The 19411-nt window shown below is 48.3% G+C and overlaps 1 protein-coding gene across 5 annotated transcripts in view; it reads right to left on the reverse strand.

Moving 5' to 3' along the window:
• The window catches only part of DHRSX (dehydrogenase/reductase X-linked), a 277695-nt gene that overhangs the window by 56696 nt on the left and 201588 nt on the right, over window positions 1-19411 (reverse strand). For all 5 annotated transcript variants that reach the window (XM_063721055.1, XM_024241546.3, XM_063721056.1 and 2 more), the window contains one exon: window positions 17682-17783. In XM_063721055.1, the coding sequence (XP_063577125.1) occupies window positions 17682-17783 (102 nt within the window). The remainder of the gene's footprint in view (window positions 1-17681; window positions 17784-19411) is intronic.

Raw genomic sequence — 19411 nt, forward strand, 5'->3', positions numbered from 1 at the left:
GATAACGTAGATGTGTATACACAGGCATGTTATATATGTACCTGGAATTCTGTATCTATCTACACGTAAACTGTACATGCAAATACAAGCACATCTACGTACTTGTGTTTGCGTGTATTTTATATGGAGCTATCTATACATATACGTAGGTCTAGTATTTCTCTGTGTGTTTGTATATGTAGAGGTGTATCTGTAGGTGTATACATTTTTTGAGGTATATGCATTTCTATATGCGCTTGCTTTTGTGTGTATTATCTGTATGTATTTGTGCCTCTGTACATGGACCTATTTCCCTATAAATTTTTGATGTGTGTGCATTTGTGTACATGCCTGTGTTTGTATACACAAGCTTTCCAGTTGTATTTTATGAACACTCATAAACCAAAGCTGGCTCCTCCCAGACTCAGCATTCTCAAGAACCAAGCAGGAGCCACGTGGCCTTATCAACCCAACTTTGGAACTCCTACAGAGTTGTCACCGCTGCCCATTTTCTAGGAATTATGAGACAGTTAATGAGGCCAGCCGAGATCCAAGAGAGGGAGCAGGGACTCCAGCTCCCGAAGAGACGAGTGTGAAAAGAATTTGCAGGCCTGTTTTACAGCCTCTTGAATCCGCCTTTCAAAACTGTGGATGCACAGGCCGCACTGGATGCCCCATTGCACGGATGGCCAATGGAAGACGCAGCAGTGGGTCCCACGGCTCTACACGTCCCTGGCCCCAGTGGAGGCTTGACAATTGTGAGGTCCTTGAGGAAAAACCAACGTCTTATTCTGGCTGTAGCCTCCACAGTGCTTTGGGTACAGCAAGGGGGAAATAAAAAATAAACGTGGATGGAGGTCGATTGCTGCTTTTGAGATGTGAAGCCAGCTGGACTTCCTGGGTCGAGTGGAGACTTGGAGACCTTTTCTGTCTAGCTAAAGAATTGTAAAGGCACCAATCAGCGCTCTAAAATGGACCAAGCAGCGCTCTGTAAAATGGACCAGTCAGCGCTCTGTAAAATGGACCAATCAGCGATCTGTAAAATGGACCAATCAGCAGGATGTGGGTGGGGTGAAATAAGGGAATAAAAAGCTGGCCACCAGAGCCAGCTTGGGTCCCCTTCCACCTTGTGGAAACTTTGTTCTTTCACTCTTCACAATAAATCTTGCTGCTGCTAACTCTTTGGGTCCACACTACCTGTATGAGCTGTAAGACTCACTGCCAAGGTCTGTGGCTTTACTCCTGAAGTCAGTGAGACCGTGAACCCACCAGAAGGAAGAAACTCCAGACACATCTGAACATCTGAAGGAACAAACTCGGGACACGCCATCTTTAAGAGCCCTAACACTCACCGCAAGGGTCCGCGGCTTCATTCTTGAAGTCAGCGACACCAAGCACCCACAAGAAGGAATACATTCCAGACACACACTCACAGAGAATGGTGGCAAGGGAGAGGGGCCGCCAGGCCATTCCAGGCCTGTGGCGTGCTGAAATCCTCAGGGAGAAATGAGCAGACAGTTCAGGTGCAGTCCTTGCTTCTCACCTGCACACACTTTCCGGCCAGACTCAGTGCTTCCCCCTCCTACGTGAACATCTAGCTTTCAAAAAAACTTCCAGGATACGGAGAATTTATTCCCTGAGCTTATGCCTGTAAAACATCAGGAGTATAAACCAACTGGGAGGGATCCAATATCAATCAGGGTCCAGTATCAATCAGTCCACAAGACACACGTATATTAAACATTCAACAAAATGTACATTCAACACTCCTACAGTCCTCAAAGCCCATCTAACAAAACACTTCTGAGAAGCGTGTCAGAATTCACCTCAGGAGTTATCCAGAAAAAAAGCCCAGCTGGGTGGGTCATGCCTCTAATCCTCCCAGCACTTTTGGAGGGTAAAGCGGACGGATCAGTTGAGGTCAGGAGTTCGAGACCAGCTTGGCCAACATGGAGAAACCCCGTCTCTACTAAAAATACAAAACTAGCTGGGCATGGTGGCGGGCGCCTGTAATCCCAGCTACTCGGGAGGCTGAGGCAGGAGAATCGCTTGAACCTGGGAGGCAGAGGTTGTAGTGAGCCAAGATCACACCACACTGCACTCCAGCCTGGGCGAAAGAGTGAGACTCCGTCTCAAAAACAAACAAAAACCAGTAACAAAAAAACAAAAACACCAGAATAGGTTGCTGTGGGTGGACGGGAAGCTTTGCACTTGATGAACTATAAACATGTCTTTCACGACACCATTTTCCTCATATTTGATGTGAAGAATCTGGAGACACACAGCTCAATCCGTGCCTGAGCTGTCGTAAATTCCCAGCTTAGGAGAGACAAGCTCATCATGAACACCTGGCTTATGCTTGCGTCGTTTTGAAAGGCAGCTTCAGGGGACTGTAAAGCAGGCCTGCAAATTCTTTTGACACTCGTCTCCTTGGGAGCTAGAGTCTATGCCCCTTCCCTTGAATCTCGGCCATGCTGATTAACTTTCCTGTTAACTCTTTCGTAGAATGCCACAGTGGTGTAAACACTGTGTGACTACCAAAGGTGGGTCGATAAGGTCACGTGGCCCCTGCTTGGTTCTTGGGAATGGTGAGTCTGGGAGGAGCCAGCTTTGGCTTAAGGAGGCTGAGCACCTTCAGCCTGACATTCTGGAGAGTCCACAGGTACCTGTTCTTGTCGGCCCTCCCAGCTAAGCGCAGGTGACAGGCTGTACCAGCTTCCCGCCACCAGAGAAAGCTATCCTGGACATCCAACCAGGTCAAGCCTTCAGATAAAGTCAGCCCCAGCTGTAGCCTCACAGGAGACCCCCAGGCAGAACTGCCCACATTCCTGTGCCCTGAAAGAAAGTGAATTCGTACAAGCTGTATAGAAAACAGCACGGATGTTCCTCTCAAAGAACTAAAAGCAGATCATTCGCTCGATCCAGCAATCCCACTCCTGGGTATCTACCCAAAGGAAAACAAGTCCTTATATCAAAAAGACACCTGCAGGCCAGGCATGGTGGCTCACGCCTGTCATCCCAGCACTTTGGGAGGCTGAGGCGGGCGGATCACCTGAGGTCAGGAGTTCGAGAGCAGCCTGGGCAACATGGCGAAACCCCGTCTCTGCTAAAAATAAAAAAATTAGCCAGGCGTGGTGGCACGTACCTGTAACCCCAGCTACTTGGAACATTGAGGTAGAAGAATTGCTTGAACCCAGGAGGCGGAGGTTGCAGTGAGCCGAGATTGCACCACTGCACTCCAGCCTCGGTGACAGAGCGAGACTCCATCTCAAAAACAAATAAATTAATTAATTAAATAATCAAACAAAACAAAAGAAAACAAAAATACCTGCATCTGTGTGTTTCTTGCAGCACAACTCACAATTGCAAACATACGGAATCAACCTAAGTACCCCTCCGTGGAGTACTGGATAAAGAAAATGCAACGGAATCCTGCTGAGCCATCAAAAAGAATGGATTTGTGTCATTGGCAGTAACTTGGATAGAACTGGAGGTTATTTTCCTACGTGGAGTCACTCAAGAACAGAAAAGCAAATACACGTTCTCACTTATAAGTGGGCGCTACGCTCTGGGGATGCTTCTGGCATCGAAGGGGCATATGGAATAGAGGAATACACATTAGAGACTGAGGGTGGGGCTGTGAGTGAACCTGTCACCCAGGAAATGGCCACGGTACCCAACAGGTGATTTTTCATCCCCTGCCTCCCTCCCCCTACCTTCTAGCAGTCAAGAATTTCTGCTCTTTCCATCTTTGTGTCCATGAGTACCCGCTGTGTACCTTCCAGGTAAAAGTCAGAACATGCAGTATTTGGTTTTCTGTCTCTGTGCTCGTTCTCTTAGGATAATGGCTTGCAGCTCTGAGCAAATTCCTGGTGACAACAGCATCGTTAGGGAAGGTATCTTTCGCAAGAGCACAGGGGACAGTGCTTCTGTGCAGGCAGGTGACCTGTGCTCCAGATGAATCCGAGCCATGCTGGGGACTCGCCTGATGGGGAAGCTGCGTGCGAATTCCTGCACCGTGGTGAATGCACCAGCCATGTGCAGGGGCCCTGGATGCTGATAAGTCATTGTTAGTGAGCTACTGAGAGTAATTACATTTATTCCTATTTTATTATTATTATTATTATTATTATTACTTTGAGGTAAACTCTTGCTCTGTCACCCAGACTGGAGTGCAGTGTTGTGATGTCGGCTCACTGCAACCTCTGCCTCCTGGGTTCAAGCGATTATCCTGCCTCAGCCTCCCGAGTACATGGGATTACAGGCACCTACCCTGATGCCCAGCTATTTTTTGTATTTTTAGTAGAGACGGGGTTTCGCCATGTTGGCCAGGCTGCTCTTGAACTCCTAATCTCAACTGATCCTCCCGCCTTGGCCTCCCAAAGTGCTAGGACTACAGGTGTGAGCCAGCCCTAGTAGGGCACCCAGCCCTACTAATATCATTATTTTTTTTGGAGACAGAGTCTCTCGCTCTGTCAACCAAGCTGGAGTGCAGTGTGTCCGTATTTTTTATTTCTTTTTTTTTGAGATGGAGTCTCACTCTGTTGCCCAGGCTGGAGTGCAATGGGTTGATCTCGGCTCACTGCAACCTCTGCCTCCCGAGTTCAACTGATTCTCCTGCCTCAGCCTCCCAAGTAGCTGGGATTACAGGTGTGCACCACAACACCCGGCTAATCTTTTTTTTTTTGTATTTTTAGTAGAGATGGGGTTTTGTCATATTGACCAGTCTGGTCTCGAACTCCTGACCCCAAGTGATCTGCCTGCCTCAGCCTCCCAAAGTGCTGGGATCCCAGGTGTGAGCCATCGCGCCCAGCCACGCACCCGTATTTTAAACCACAGTGTCACGGAGATGTTTCTAGGCAGCAAACACACCTGAAACGCTGATGTTTACAGAACGAAAGCCTGACACATGCTGAAGGAGAAATTGTTTTGTTGTTGAGTTCTTTGCCAATGGCTTTACGTATTAATTTTCCTCTTCCTATGTAAGCAGAGCATTGAAAGACCAGATTGGTGCCAGGTAGAGAGACTGAATGGGTGCCTGAGATGCCTGTTAGGAGGCCATTATCGTGGCCTAGGAAGAGATGATGGTACCCCAGAGGAGGGATCGACAGAAGTCAGACATGCAGAATTGAGTACTAGTTAGACAATCGATGGCAAATTCAAATGCCTGTAAGCTTTTGCATGTGTTTTAAATTTTCCATAATCATGTTTTTTTCAGCATCAATAAAATTCTATTTATTTATTGTTGTCAAGTTATTTTTTTCTTTTAAATCAAAGGAACGTATAAAAAAGGTGCACAGGGCTGGGCACGGTGACTCACACCTGTAATCCCAGCACTCTGGGAGGCCAAGGCAGGCGGATGACCTGAGGTCAGGAGTTTGAGACCAGCCTGGCCAACTTGGTGAAACCCCGTCTCTACTAAAAACACACACACAAAAAAATAGCTGGGTGTGGTGGCAGGCACCTGTAATCGCAGCTACTTGGGAGGCTGAGGCAGGAGAATTTCTGGAACCTGGGAGGCAGAGGTTGCAGTGAGCCAAGATCATGCCACTGCACTCCAGCCCCAGCCAACAACAGTGAGACTCCATTTCAAAAAAAAAAAAAAAAAAAAAAAAGTGCACTCTCCCCTCTCAGGTAACTGCCTCCCACATCTGCACCCCGTAAGCCTTTTGATCCAAAATTAATTATCACATTCTTCTAAGATAACTACAATTCCAATTTCCATTACCATAGATTTAATTTGCCTGTTTTTTTCCGGGAGGCGGAGGTTGCAGTGAGAAGAGGTTGTGCCACTGCACTCCAGCCTGGGCGACACAGCAAGGCTCTGTCTCAAAAAGTAAATACATAAAATAAAATAATAATTTGCCTCTTTTTTTAAATTTTAATTTAATTTTATTTTTGAGATGGAGTCTCGCTCTGTCGCTAGGCTGGAGTGCAGTGGCACAATCTCGGCTCACTGCCACCTCCGCCTCCTGGGTTCCAGCAATTCTCCTCCCTCAACCTCCTAAGTAGCTGGCATTACAGGTATGGGCCACTACGCCCAGCTAATTTTTGTATTTTTAATACAGACGGGATTTCACCGTGTTGGCCAGGATGGTCTCGAACTCCTGACTGACCTCATGATCCATCCACATCGGCCTCCCAAAGTGCTGGGATTACAGGCGTGAGCCATCGCGCCCGGCCTGTTTCTTAAAATTTCAATAATTTTTGGGAAACCAGTGGTTTTGGGCTACATGGATACATTCTTTTGTGGTGACTTGTGAGATTCTGGTGCACAAGTTTTAATCATCAGCAAATATACCGATGTTTCACTGTGATTTTTCTAAGGAATAAAAAAACCCTGTGGCCATGTCAGTGTATTGGGTGCCGTCCACGTGAGGCGCATTCACGGAATCTGTCTCTTCGCCAATTCTCTTCACCAATTCAAAGGTGGAGAATACACAATAGAACTATTGTTCATTGATCTGCCAATTGAACGGTGGAAAATACACAGTAAAATTATCATTCATTGATCTGCCAATTGAAAGGTGGAAAATACACAGTAAAATTATCATTCGTTGATCTGCCAATTCAAAGGTGGAAAATACACAATAAAATTATCGTTCATTGGTCTGTGCACCTAATGGCATTTTCCTGGGGAGTGGACGCTCAGGGTCACAACCACATGTTGTGCCTCAAGCAGTGAACGCAGGTGAGGTGTATCCTGAACAGGGGAGGAGAAGGGAGAGTTAACCGCTCTCCAAGCGGAGAACTCCAGAGAAAGGAGAGTGGTGGGGATGAAAGAGCAGTCAGAGAGAGAGAGGGAGGACAAAGAAGAAAGGAAGAGAGAAGGAGAGGGAGGAAATAGGGAGAAAGAGAGACAGAGAAAAAGAGACGGAGAAGGAACAGGGAGAGAGAGGGAGAGCAAACACGAGAGGGAGAGAGAAGGAGAGGGAGAAAATAGGGAGAAAGAGAAAGAGAGATGGAGAAGGAACAGGGAGAGAGAGGGAGGGCAAACGAGAGAGGGAGAGAGAAGGAGAGGGAGGAAATAGAGGGAGAGACAGACAGAGAAAGAGAGACAGACAGAAAGAGAGAGAAAGGGGGAGAGAAGGAAGGCAAAAGGAGAGAGGAGGAGAGACAGGGGAAAGGAGGAAAGAGAGAGAAGGGGGAGAGAGAGGAAGACGAAGGAGGAGATAGAAGGAGAAGAGGGAGGGTGTAAGAGAGGGAAACAGAAAGGGAGAGAGAGAAGAAAGGGAGAGAGAGAAGAAAGGGAGAGGGAGAAGAAAGGGAAGGGAGAGAAGGGAAAAGGAGGGAGAGACGGAGAGAGAATGGGAGAAAAGGAGAGAGAGAATGGGAGAAAAGGAGAGAGAGAATGGGAGAAAAGGAGAGAGAATGGGGAGGGAGAGGGGAGAAAGGGAGGGAGGAGGACAGGGGGAGGGGGGAAGGGAGGGGGGAGGGGAGAGAGGGGTAGGGGGAGGGAGAGGGAGGGGGAGGGGAAGGGAGAGGGAGGGGGAGGGAGAGGGAGGGAGGGGGAGAGGGAGGGAGGGGGAGGGGGAGAGGGGGAGGGGGAGAGGGGGAGGGGGAGAGAGGGAGAGAAGAAAGAGAGGAGAGAGAAAAAGAGAGGAGAGAGAAGAAGGGAGGGGGAGAGAATAAGGGAGGGAAAGAGAGAGAGAAAGGGAGAGAGAGAAGGGAAAAGAGGAGAGAGAATAAGGGAGGGAGAGAGAGGGAGAAAGGGGGAGAGAGGGGGAGAGAGGGGGAGAGAGAGGGGGAGGGAGGAAGGGGGGAGAGAGAGGGGGAGGGGGGGAGGGGGAGGGAGGAAGGGGGGAGAGAGAGGGGGAGGGGGGGAGGGGGAGGGAGGAAGGGGGGAGAGAGAGGGGGAGGGAGGAAGGGGGGAGAGAGGGGGGAGGGGGGAAGAGAGAGGGGGGAGGGGGGAAGAGGGGGGAGGGGGGAGGGGGGAAGAGGGGGGAGGGGGGGAGGGGGAGAGGGGAGGGGGGAGAGAGATGGGGAGATGGGGGGAAGAGGGGGGAGAGGGGGGAGGGGGAGGGGGAGGGGGGAGAGAGATGGGGAGATGGGGGGAAGAGGGGGAGAGGGGGGAGGGGGAGGGGGAGGGGGAGAGAGCAGGGAGAGGGGGGAGGGGGAGAGGGGGGAGAGGAGAGGGGGAGAGGCGGGAGGGGGAGAGGGGGGAGAGGAGAGGGGGAGGGGGGGAGAGGGGGGAGAGGAGAGGGGGAGAGGGGAGAGGGGGAGAGGGGGGAGGGGGAGAGGGGGGAGAGGAGAGGGGGGAGAGGGGGGACGGGGAGAGGGGGGAGAGGAGAGGGGGAGAGGGGGGAGGGGGAGAGGGGGAGAGGAGAGGGGGGAGAGGGGGGAGGGGGAGAGGGGGGAGAGGAGAGGGGGAGAGGGGGGAGGGGGAGAGGGGGGAGAGGAGAGGGGGGAGAGGGGGGAGGGGGAGAGGGGGGAGACGGGAGGGGGGGAGAGGGGGGAGGGGGGAGAGGGGGGAGGGGGAGAGGGGGGAGAGGGGAGGGGGGGGAGAGGGGGGAGAGGGGAGGGGAGAGGGAGGGGAGAGGGGAGGGGAGAGGGGGAGAGGGGGAGGGGGAGGGGAGAGAGGGGGGAGAGGGGAGGGGAGAGAGGGGGGAGAGGGGAGGGGAGAGAGGGGGAGAGGGGAGGGGAGAGAGGTGGTAGAGGGGAGGGGAGAGAGGTGGTAGAGGGGAGGGGAGAGAAGGGAGGGGAGGGAGGGGAGGGGGGAGGGGAGGGAGGGGAGGGGGGAGGGGAGGGAGGGGAGGGGGGAGGGGAGAGAGGGGGAGGGGGGAGGGGAGAGAGGGTGGAGGGGGAGGGGGAGGGCGGAAGGGGGAGGGGGGAGGGAGAGGGGGAGGAGGGGGAGGGCAGAAGGGGGAGGAGGGGGAGGGCGGAAGGGGGAGGAGGGGGAGGGCGGAAGGGGGAGGAGGGGGAGGGCGGAAGGGGGAGGAGGGGGAGGGCGGAAGGGGGAGGGGGAGGGGGGAGAGGGGGAGAGAGAGAGGGGGAGAGGGAAGAGAGGGGGGAGAGAGTGGGAGAGAGGAGAGAGAGGGGGAGAGAGGGGGGAGAGGGGGGAGAGGAGAGAGGGGGGAGAGAGGAGAGAGAGGGGGAGAGAGGGGGGAGGGAGGAGGGGGGAGAGGGGGGAGAGAGGGGGTAGACGGGGGGAGAGGGGGGAGGGGGGAAAAGGGGAGAGGGGGAGGGGGAGAGGGGGAGAGGGGGAGGTGGGGAGGGGGGGAGGGGGGGAGAGGGGAGGGGGAGGGGGGAGGTGGGGAGGGGGGGAGGGGGGGAGAGGGGAGGGGGAGGGGGGAGGGGGAGGGGGAGAGGGGGAGGGGGAGAAGGGGAGGGGGAGGGGGGAGGGGGAGAAGGGGAGAGGGGAGAGGGGGAGAGGGGGAGGGGCGAGTTGGGAGAGGGGGGGGGAGGGGGACGGGGGAGGGGGAGGGGGAGAGGGGGAGGGGGGAGGGGGAGAGGGGGAGGGGGGAGGGGGAGAGGGGGAGGGGGAGGGAGAAGAGAAGTCAAGAGCAAAATAGAAGCAGGGACAGGGGTGGATTGAGGAAAGAGACAGAGAGAAAGAGACAGAGATAAAAAGCAAAAGGGAGACGAAAACTGAGACAGTGAAGAAGTGGAAAGAGAGAATGACAGAGAGAATAACAGAGAGACGGGGAGAAGGAGGAGAGAGAGAGACAGAGAGTTACAGAGAGAGAGAGAGGAGAAAAGCATTTGAGTAACTGAAAAACCACTGCTTCTCAACCCACTTCCTAGAATCTGGGGAGGGCGGTGGGAAGGATGGAGCCAGTCCAGGGAGGCTATGGGACCGACGCCCTGAACATCCAGCCTTCTCTGGCAGGGAACAGCCTGCCGCAGAGTCACAGCAGACCACATCCCATGCTGCTGCCAACACCAACACTAAAAGAACATCCAAATGCCTCCTGTTCAGAGGAGGTGCCATTGGGAGAGGCAGGGGAAACCACTACAGAACAGAAAGCTACTCTATCCACAGGAGAGCAGCTCTGGAAGAGAAGCAAACAGAAGGCACGCAGAATAAATGGTCTACACCTGTGCAGACTCAAGGATCCTCTGACAAATGCATGAGCCGTGATGCAACACTTTCCGTCTTCCCAGGAGGGAGACCAGATGACTGTGGAGCCTGATTCACATAGAAAATGCCAGGCGCCCACAAAGACAGGAGATGGCTGCTCAGGTGTCTGTCCACCAAAAAGTGAGTCCTCAGTGAGGACCGGCTCCATTGCACCTCAGTCTTCTGTCGATGCAAAACTGCACACCTGGGCTTCCCCTGAATGAATCTTCCTTAACTCTCATGGGTCTTCTAGGTGCCCTGTGCCCATTTGCTCATTTGAATGAACTCATTAGAATTCATTCATTCATTTGATTTCATTCATTCATTTGCATCATTTGAATTCATTCCTTCCTTTGAATTCACTTGTTCCTTTGAATTCATTCATTCATTTGAATTTATTCATTTAAATTCACTCATTTGAATTCATTCATTCCTTTGAATTCGTTCATTCCTTTGAATTCACTCATTCCTTTGAATTCACTCATTCCTTTGAATTCATTCACTCCTTTGAATTCACTCATTCATTTGAATTCATTCATTCATTCCTTTGAATTTATTCGTTCCTTTGAATTCATTCGTTCCTTTGACTTCATTTGTTCATTCATTGAATTCATTCATTTGAATTTATTCATTCACTTGAATTCATTCCAATTCCCTCATTTGAATTCATTCATTCATTCCTTTGAATTCATTCCTTTGAATTCATTTGTTCATTCATTTGAATTCATTCATTCATTAGAATTCATTCATTTGAATTCATTTGTTCATTCCTTTGAATTCATTCATTTGCATCCATTCATTCCTCTGAATTCATTCATTCATTTGCATTCTTTCATTCATTCAAATTCACTCATTTGAATTCATTCAAGTGAATGAATGAATTTGAATGAATGAAGAACTGTACCAAAAAAACAGAGTCTTTAGGTCTCTGGCCAGGGAAGAATCATTGTTATTTTTCAGGGTCACCCTGTATCATGGATGTATTTCTTTGGTGGTAGGAAAAATAATGCTTAGTAATTCTTTGTCTCAGAAAGAAATTCATCCATTAGAGTTAGGGGAAGATGTCTGACAAGGATAAATCTATAAATCCTCTGCAGTTATTAAAAATCTATCAATTTTCAGACATGGGGATGGGAAGCTAGATAAATACAATTTTGAAGTGAATAAACCATAAATAGTGGCTCTGCAGGAGGTCTATTGTTGATTTATTCTTGTGCTTGATAAATCATCACGTTGCCTCTGAGCTTCCCACAGCAGCCAGACAGAGGCAGTTGGGTTCTATTTTCAACCCAATAGCAAATGAAAAAATATTCTATGTCTGAAGTATTTAATGTTTGCAAAACCTTGATTGCTCTAAGAATAAAAAAAGGAAAGCACAAAGTGTAGCTCCTTCTTGCTTTGGAAGTCACCCTTGCTGAGCTCAGCTGGGGCTGTTTTCCATGAGACTTGAGGCACGTGGTTGACTAGCAGGAGTTTTGGAGGGAAGGCTCTGGGGAAATAGTTTAGGGCAGCAGTCCCCAACCTTTTTGGCACCAGGGACCACTTTTGTGAACGACAATTTTCTGGAGAGAGATGGTGGACGTGGAATGTGGGGATGGTTTTGGGATGATTCAGGGGCATGACATTTATTGTACACTTTATTTGTATTATTATTACATTGTACTATATGATGAAATAATTCTACAAGTCACCATCATATAGAATCAGTGGGAGCCCTGAGCTTGTTTTCCTGTGACTAGACAGTCCCATCTGGGAGTGATGGGAGACAGTGACAGATCATCAGGAATTAGATTCTCATAAGGAGCGCACAACCTAGATCCCTCGCATGCACAGATCATCAGGCTTTAGCTTTTCATAAGGAGTGCACAACCTAAGTCCCTCACATGCACAGTTCACAGTAGGGTTTGTGCTCCTATGAGAATCTAATGCTGCTGCTGATCTGACAGGAGGCAGAGCTCAGGCAGTCGTGTGAACAATGGGGAGTGGCTGTAAATACAGATGAAGCTTTGCTTGTTCACTTGCCACTCATCTTCTGCTGTGTGGCCAGTGTCCTAACAGGCCATGGACTGGTACTATGACCTGGGGGTTGGACAGCCCTGGTTTAGGGGTCTGCAGACCCCCTACTAGCCTCTTAGACACTAAAAGTACCACCACTGGAGTCCTTCCCTGAGGCTGCCTGTAAATGGAAACTCTATTCACGTAAGTTGACACCAGCAATATCCCAAATATACAATCCAGCAATCTCATTTGCACACAACGAAGAAGAATTCTGATGCACAAACCAATGAGAAAAATCCTTGATTTCTTCTCTAAGTCAAGGTACATCTGGCCCAAACTTCACACACGGGCTGGTGATGAACCCATTCTCAGCGCTGACTGTGTAGAATCCAGCCTTCTCATTTGCACACCACGAAGATGAATTCTGATGCACAAACTAAGGCATGCAATAAATGAGAAAAATACTTTGCTTCTTTCCTAAATTCAGGTACATCGGACCCAGGCCTCCGGCACACGGGCTTGTGCTGAATCCATTCTCAGTAGTGCTGACTGTATAGAATCCAGCCTCGTCATTTGCACACCATGAAGATGAATTCTGATGCACAAACCAAGGCGGAAAATGCTTTACTTCCTCTCTAAATCAAGGTTCATCAGGCTCAAGCCTCCAGCACAAGAGCTGGTGATGCATCCATTCTCAGCACAGACTGTGCCATCCGGGCTACTTCTGGCTTGAGGAGCACTTACCCCTGCAGCTTTCCATCCACCCTGGGTACCTCAGGAGGCCCCTTTCCAAGCACATGGGGTTCACGAAGCTCCATGGTTCTGTTGCATTTCCAAGAGAACCAAGAGGATTTGTCAACAAGAGACTGCCTCTCTGCATTTCTGTCTTCTTGCGAAGAGTGCGCAATGGGTATTCAACACAGCCTCCAAAAGTGAAGTCTCCAGCTCTTTTCTAGAAGCTTCTGTCTGAACCCACAGAGGGAAAAAAAAATCCAGACCCTCTGCAACTGAGCTCTTCTCAACAGTGACCCCAGGGACAAAATGAACCTTAGTCAGCCACAAAAACCTACAGGGAGTCCAGGAAAGCCACAGCCTGAGCAACCTCCTGAAAGATGTAGAACAAAAAGATAAAAGGAAGAAAGCGCAAAGTGTTATTTCAAGCCATCATCTTGTAACAAATGGATTCTCATTATCACCTCCTGGAAATGGTGTTCTGAGCAGCACAGGCTGGGGAATTCCAGGGAGGCGTGTGACTTGGGGTGCAATCTTCTCTGTACTTTACACGACTGTGTTGTCATATTGCAAGAGGTGTGTTTTCTAAGGCAGGACATTTCACAGAATGATTATTAATCCAATGTTTGCTTCCTTTGCTAGAGTATGATTTCCATGAGGTCAAGAACCTTGTTTATTATTTTATTTTTCCTGCAAGTGAAGTACGTGAAGGGCAGAGTAGGTAGGTATGGCGGGCTAAATAATGCACAACTCAAGATGTTCAGGTCCACATTATTCATGTAGGAGACAGAATCATGACCCCAAAAATGCCCACATTGTAATCCCCATGTGGCAGACAGAATCATGGCCCCAAAGATGTCCACATCCTAATCCTCATGTGGAAGACAAAATAATGGCCCCGAAGACGTCCACATCCCAATCCCCATGTGGTACACAGAATAATGGCCCCGAAGATGTCCACATCCCAATCCCCATGTGGTACACAGAATAATGGCCCCGAAGACGTCCACATCCCAATCCCCATGTGGTACACAGAATAATGGCCCCGAAGATGTCCACATCCGAATCCCCATGTGGAAGCAGAACAATGGCCCCAAAGATGTCCATATGCTAATTGCCATGTGGTAGATAGAGTAATGGCCCCAAAGATGTTCACATTCTAAACCTCATGTGGGAAACAGAATAATGGCCCCAAAGATGCCCACATCCTAATCCCATGTGGTAGACAGAATAATGGCTCCAAAGATGTCCACAGCCTAATCCTCATGTGGTCGACAGAATAACAGCCCCAGAGATGCCCACAACCTATTCCCAATTTGGAAGAGTAATAACTCAAAACATGAAAAAATGTCCATGTCCTCATCTCTGGAACACATGAAAATGTGACTTTCACGGCAAAAGGGCCTTTGTAGATGTGAATCAGTGGAAGATCTTGAGATGAGGTGATTATCTGGGATGATCCTGGTGGGCCCCAAATAATCACAATGGTCCTTCTACAAGGCAGGCACAAGAGCAAGAGTAAGTGAAGGAGATAAAAAAAGAGAAGGCAAGATGAGAGAGAGAAGGGAAGAGAAAGGAAGAGAGGGAGGGAGAGAGAGAGAGAACAAGAAAGAGATTCAAAGGTGTCTCATTGCTGGCTTTGTTGTTGTTTTTGTTGTTGTTTTGAGATGGAGTTTTGCTCTTGTTGCCCAGTCTGGAGTGCAATGGCATGATCTCGGCTTACTGCAACCTCTGCCTCCTGGGTTCAAGCAATACTCCTGCCTCAGCCTCCCAAGTAGCTGGGATTACAGGCATGCGCCACCATGCCCAGCTAATTTTGTATTTTTAGTAGAGATGGGGTTTCACTATGTTGTCCAGATTGGTCTCGAACTCCTGACCTCACGTAATCCACCTGCCTCGGCCTCCCAAAGTGCTGAGGTTACAGGCGTGAGCCACTATCATTGCTGGCTTTAAGGCCGGGTTGGAGGCCATGGGTGAAGAAATGCTGACAGTCTTCTAAAAACTGGGGAAGGAAATACTCTCCTCTAGAACCAGTGTCAGCCATAGACTCAGGAATTTCACACTGGACTTACTGGCTTGAGGTGCCTCTGAGGCATTGAGCGAAGGTAAAAGGTCTTAGCATGGAAGAAAGATCTAGATAAGTCTAGGAAGAAGTAAACACAATATGTGCATGAGATTTTCCACAGAAGAGATAGGGTACAGAGAGAATCCAACAACAAGACCCTTTTGATTCAAATTCAACCCTCTCCCAGTTTCCAGAATATTTTTGTTTGTTTCTGAGAGCCCTGTGTGCCTTGTTTAAAATCTGTTGAGAAAAGGAACAGAGGAGAATCCTAGGAACGCGATAGCCATTTCAAAAGGTAAACGTGGTGGTTGAGTGATGGAGTATACACCGGTGAGCCTGTGTCAACTGGTGTTAGCCTGTATCCACAGTCACAGATGTGGTTCATATACACATTGCTCAGTAAAATTCTGTTCCCCCCAGAACAGAGTAAGATTCTGCTGGAGAAACATATATCTGAGATTCCTAATTTTTTTTTTTTAAACAGTCTTGCTCTGTTGCCCAGGCTGGAGTGCAATGGTGTGGTCTCGGCTCACTGCAGCCTCCACCTCCCAGGTTCAAGTGATTCTCCTGCCTCAGCCTCCCGAGTAACTGGGACTACAGATGCCTGCCACCACGCCTGGCTAATATTTGTATTTTTAGTAGAGACAGGGTTTCACCATATCGGTCAAGCTGGTCTCAAACTTGTGACCTCAGGTGATCCGCCCACCTCAGCCTCCCAAAGTGCTGGGATTACAGGGGTGAGCCACCGCGTCTGGCCTGAGATTCGTAATTTTTTCTGCTTACTGGTGGATGCAAGCCCATACCAAATGGATGGAAGTAGTTGCACAAAAGTCCTAAGAGGACAGACAGTTCTGTTTTGTGTGTCTTTGTGAAAGGGCACCATGTCATGTACGCATTTCCATCTCCAACTGCTCTGTGATAAAGTGCTCCCATTACTAAGGAGTAAGGGTGTTACACAGAAAGAGGAAACGAGACGTTGGGTTGTATAGGATCTCCACAGTGCCTCTAAGTGGTCTCCACATTTGGCGACTTATAATGCTATAATTCTAATCACTTATAATACTGATGGGTCTTCAACAAAGGAAGTCCACACCCAGTGCTGAGACAGAAGATTCCAAATGGCTGTTGACTGGGAAATCATTTATTCCTGCATAGAAGCTTCAGATCCCACCAGGATGGCAAATGTGAAAAATGTTATTCATCTCCAAAGAAGACACAGAAAGTTAAAATCATTCCGGACCTTCCAACAAGAGCCACTAGCATTGATAATACGATGTTTCTTACCAGGCTAACTACATGGAAATGGTGTTGTCTGTAGCTATTTGAGTGGCACTCACACATCACAGCTATGTCTGCACATATTTTTATGCATAAATACATATACATCATACATCAAATATGTATACAAATACATATGCACTCACACATCATAGCTATGTCTGTACAAATTTTTATGCATAAATTGGCGTCACACTCTATGTATAGTTTTATATCCCATGCTTCTCCTTTAAGCTCTAGCATAATAATTTCCAATTAAACAAGTGGGTTGAGGGGGAAGCGTGGGTATTTCATCCACTTTCCTATCCTCCAATCCCATTAATGTTATAGAAAAACATGAAACACATCGAGACAAAAAGAAAAAAAATTAGATGGAAGCTACCACATCTTGGCAGCTGGAAACAGACAGGTATTACAACTTTAGTACAAAGAATAATGCTTTCTCCCTCCTTACAGACATGTCCATATCCTAATCTCCAGAATTTATGAAAATGGTACGTTAGATAGCACAAGGGGTTTTGCAGAATTAAGAATCTTTAATGGTCTAGGTGGGTAATGGAGTAATTACACTGGGTAATCACAAGACTCTTTTGCTGATTTTTTTGTCTGCCATCTGAAGTGTCAATACTTGATAAATATTTCATGTATTTGAAAGGAATGTGCTGTCTCTATGGGCTCACTGTTTGACGTACGTCTGTTCTATCCACTGTATTAATGTCACTATTTATTTCCTCTCTGAATTTCCATTTGGTCTCCATCTGTGAAAGTGAAAGTGATGTGTTAAATTCTACTAGCACACATGTTTTTTGGTGTATTTCTGAGAGCTTTAGTTCTATGTATTTACTTAGTTTGGAGATGTCAATAACTGTACCTCCTCAGTGTGGAGGGTTCAGGTTAACTTTTATAAAAAAATAAAATGGACTGTAGCAGGGGATGAGGGTAATGGGTATCAGTATTATGAGGAGAAACATTAAGTGTTGCAATGACCTTAAGAGCTCAGCATGGCTCAAAGAATGGCTCAAGGTCAACAGTAAGTGTTGCAATGACTTTAAGAGCTCAGTGTGGCTCAAAGAAGGGCTCAAGATCAAGGGTGGTTTGTGTTGAAGATTGGCAGATGGGCAGATTGAAGATGGGGAGGGGGAGATATTGACTGCACCTGTCTGGGTGAGAATGTTGAACAGGGGGTAAAATCAAGAGATAAATGGTAAGGAGCTTCTAGTGCCCAAATAATGACTCAGGGGAATGTGGTGATGGTTCTGTAAGATAACATTTGGGAAAACCCCAACCCTTAGCATGTGCCTAATACACTTTAGTCCAAGTGGACAAGTCAACATGTCAACTCCATACAACATGTTATCGCGTTTACCATTATTTCAAAGTAACATGCTAACAAGAATGATGCTCTTCCAAAGCTATCTGTGAAATGAAGCAGTGACTAGAAATAGCAGGTATGTTCAATAATTTCCATGGATATCCTGTTTTGCTGAGACAGTTCTCTCCCATGAAAGCTAGAGTTCCTGTTTGCATTCAAATTAACCCCTGGCTTGCAGCATTTTCACCAGGACTCACCATTGTTGATCAGGACATGGAGAGGAATCTTCTTCACCTTGAATTTCTGCACAAACTGCCGGATGGACGTCATGGAAGCCAAGTCACAGTATAAAAATTCCACTGGAAAAGGACAACAACAAAAAATAGTTGGTTATCTTCCAACCTATTTCAGAGACTAAGAAAATTTCTAAACAGGTCAATTTCATCTAGGAAGTAACACTTTTTTTTTTCTGCTCTTTTTGAGATGGAGTCTCGCTCTGTTGACCAGGCTGGAGTGCTGTGGCATGATCTCAGCTCACTGCAGCCTCTGCTTCCTGGGTTCCAGTGATTCTCCTGCCTCAGCCTCCCAGGTAGCTGGGATTATAGGCACATGCCACCACGCCCAGCTAATTTTTGTATATATATATATATTTTTTTTTTCTTTTTTTTTAGTAGAGACAATGTTTCACCACATTGGCCAGGCTGGTCTCGAACTCTTGAACTCAGGTGATCCGCCCACCTCGGCCTCCCAAAGTGCTGGGGATTACAGGCATGAGCCACCGCGCCCGTCCAGGAAGTAACACTGAATTGGACATGTCAGTAGGGTACAATAAGGAGATCATACTGTAGGGAGATCAATGAGTCACATCCTTGTAGTCCCCTTCCCTTGAGTCTGTGTGGGACCTGTGACGTGAGCTGATATTTTGTGAGAGCGCCTTGGGGCCAGAACCTGGGCATGGCCTCTCTAGGAGCTGACAGCAGCCCCTGGCCAAAAGCCAGCAAGATACTCAGATCCCCAGATCTGCAGCTTCCAGGAATTGGATTCTGCATATAACCATGTGAATTTCAAAGATCCTCAGCTCCAGAGAGGACCTCAGGCCAGATGACACTTTGATTGTAGCCTAGTGAGACCCAGAAGAGAGAACGCAGTTACACCTGCCCAGATTCCTGACCCACAGCAGCTGTGGGATAGTAAGTATGAGCCCTTCCACGCTGCTGAGTCTGTGGGTTATTTTGTTACACAGCATATGTAACTGATACACAAAATGACTCAGAAGCAAGGACTTCCTTCTTCTGCAGTAGAATAATAAAAGAGGGTTAGTACTTGCTTGTATTTATTGCTTGTATTTTCGTGTGGTTCCTGCATTTTGCAATACCGAAGCACAAAGCTGGGGAACATACGCACATTTGTTTTGATTGTTATCGAAGACCATAAATAGTTCCCTTCCTCCCATACGTAGCCCATTCTCTTGACTTTCCTTTTCTAGGAGGGACTGTGGGGTTCTCACCAAGAGATGCTCCTGTGCCTCACTTGGGGATCGTAAAGGCAAATGTGTCACCTCCTTCAGGAAGTTTTCCTGAACCGCAAGCCACGCCGGGCATCCCTAGATCTGGCCTCGCACGAAAGTACCCATCATTGCACCTCCTCACTTGCACGACCAGTATGTTTTTAAGCATGTCTCATACGCCTTGGATGCTATGTAACTTTGGAACATACATTGAAATGAGGCACCTTTGAGTGTCTGGAGCTGGGCTCTCTGGGCACACCCAGAAAAAAATCAGCGGAAGAGGTAAACAGAAGATGTATGGGAGCTTGGGCCACATCCTCTGCTGTCACTCTGCCGCATGCCAGCTTCTGCCCCAGACGGAGGGGAGGGAAGGAGAGGGAAAAAGAGAAAAGGAGAAAAGAAGAAAAGCGGAGAAAGGTGAAGTGAAAAATATCAGCATGAAGCAAAAATGTGTCCTCAGACAAAGAGAAAATGCATAGA

The sequence above is a fragment of the Pongo abelii genome, chromosome X (assembly GCF_028885655.2).
Source record: "Pongo abelii isolate AG06213 chromosome X, NHGRI_mPonAbe1-v2.0_pri, whole genome shotgun sequence".
NCBI classification, from domain to species: Eukaryota; Metazoa; Chordata; class Mammalia; order Primates; family Hominidae; genus Pongo; species Pongo abelii.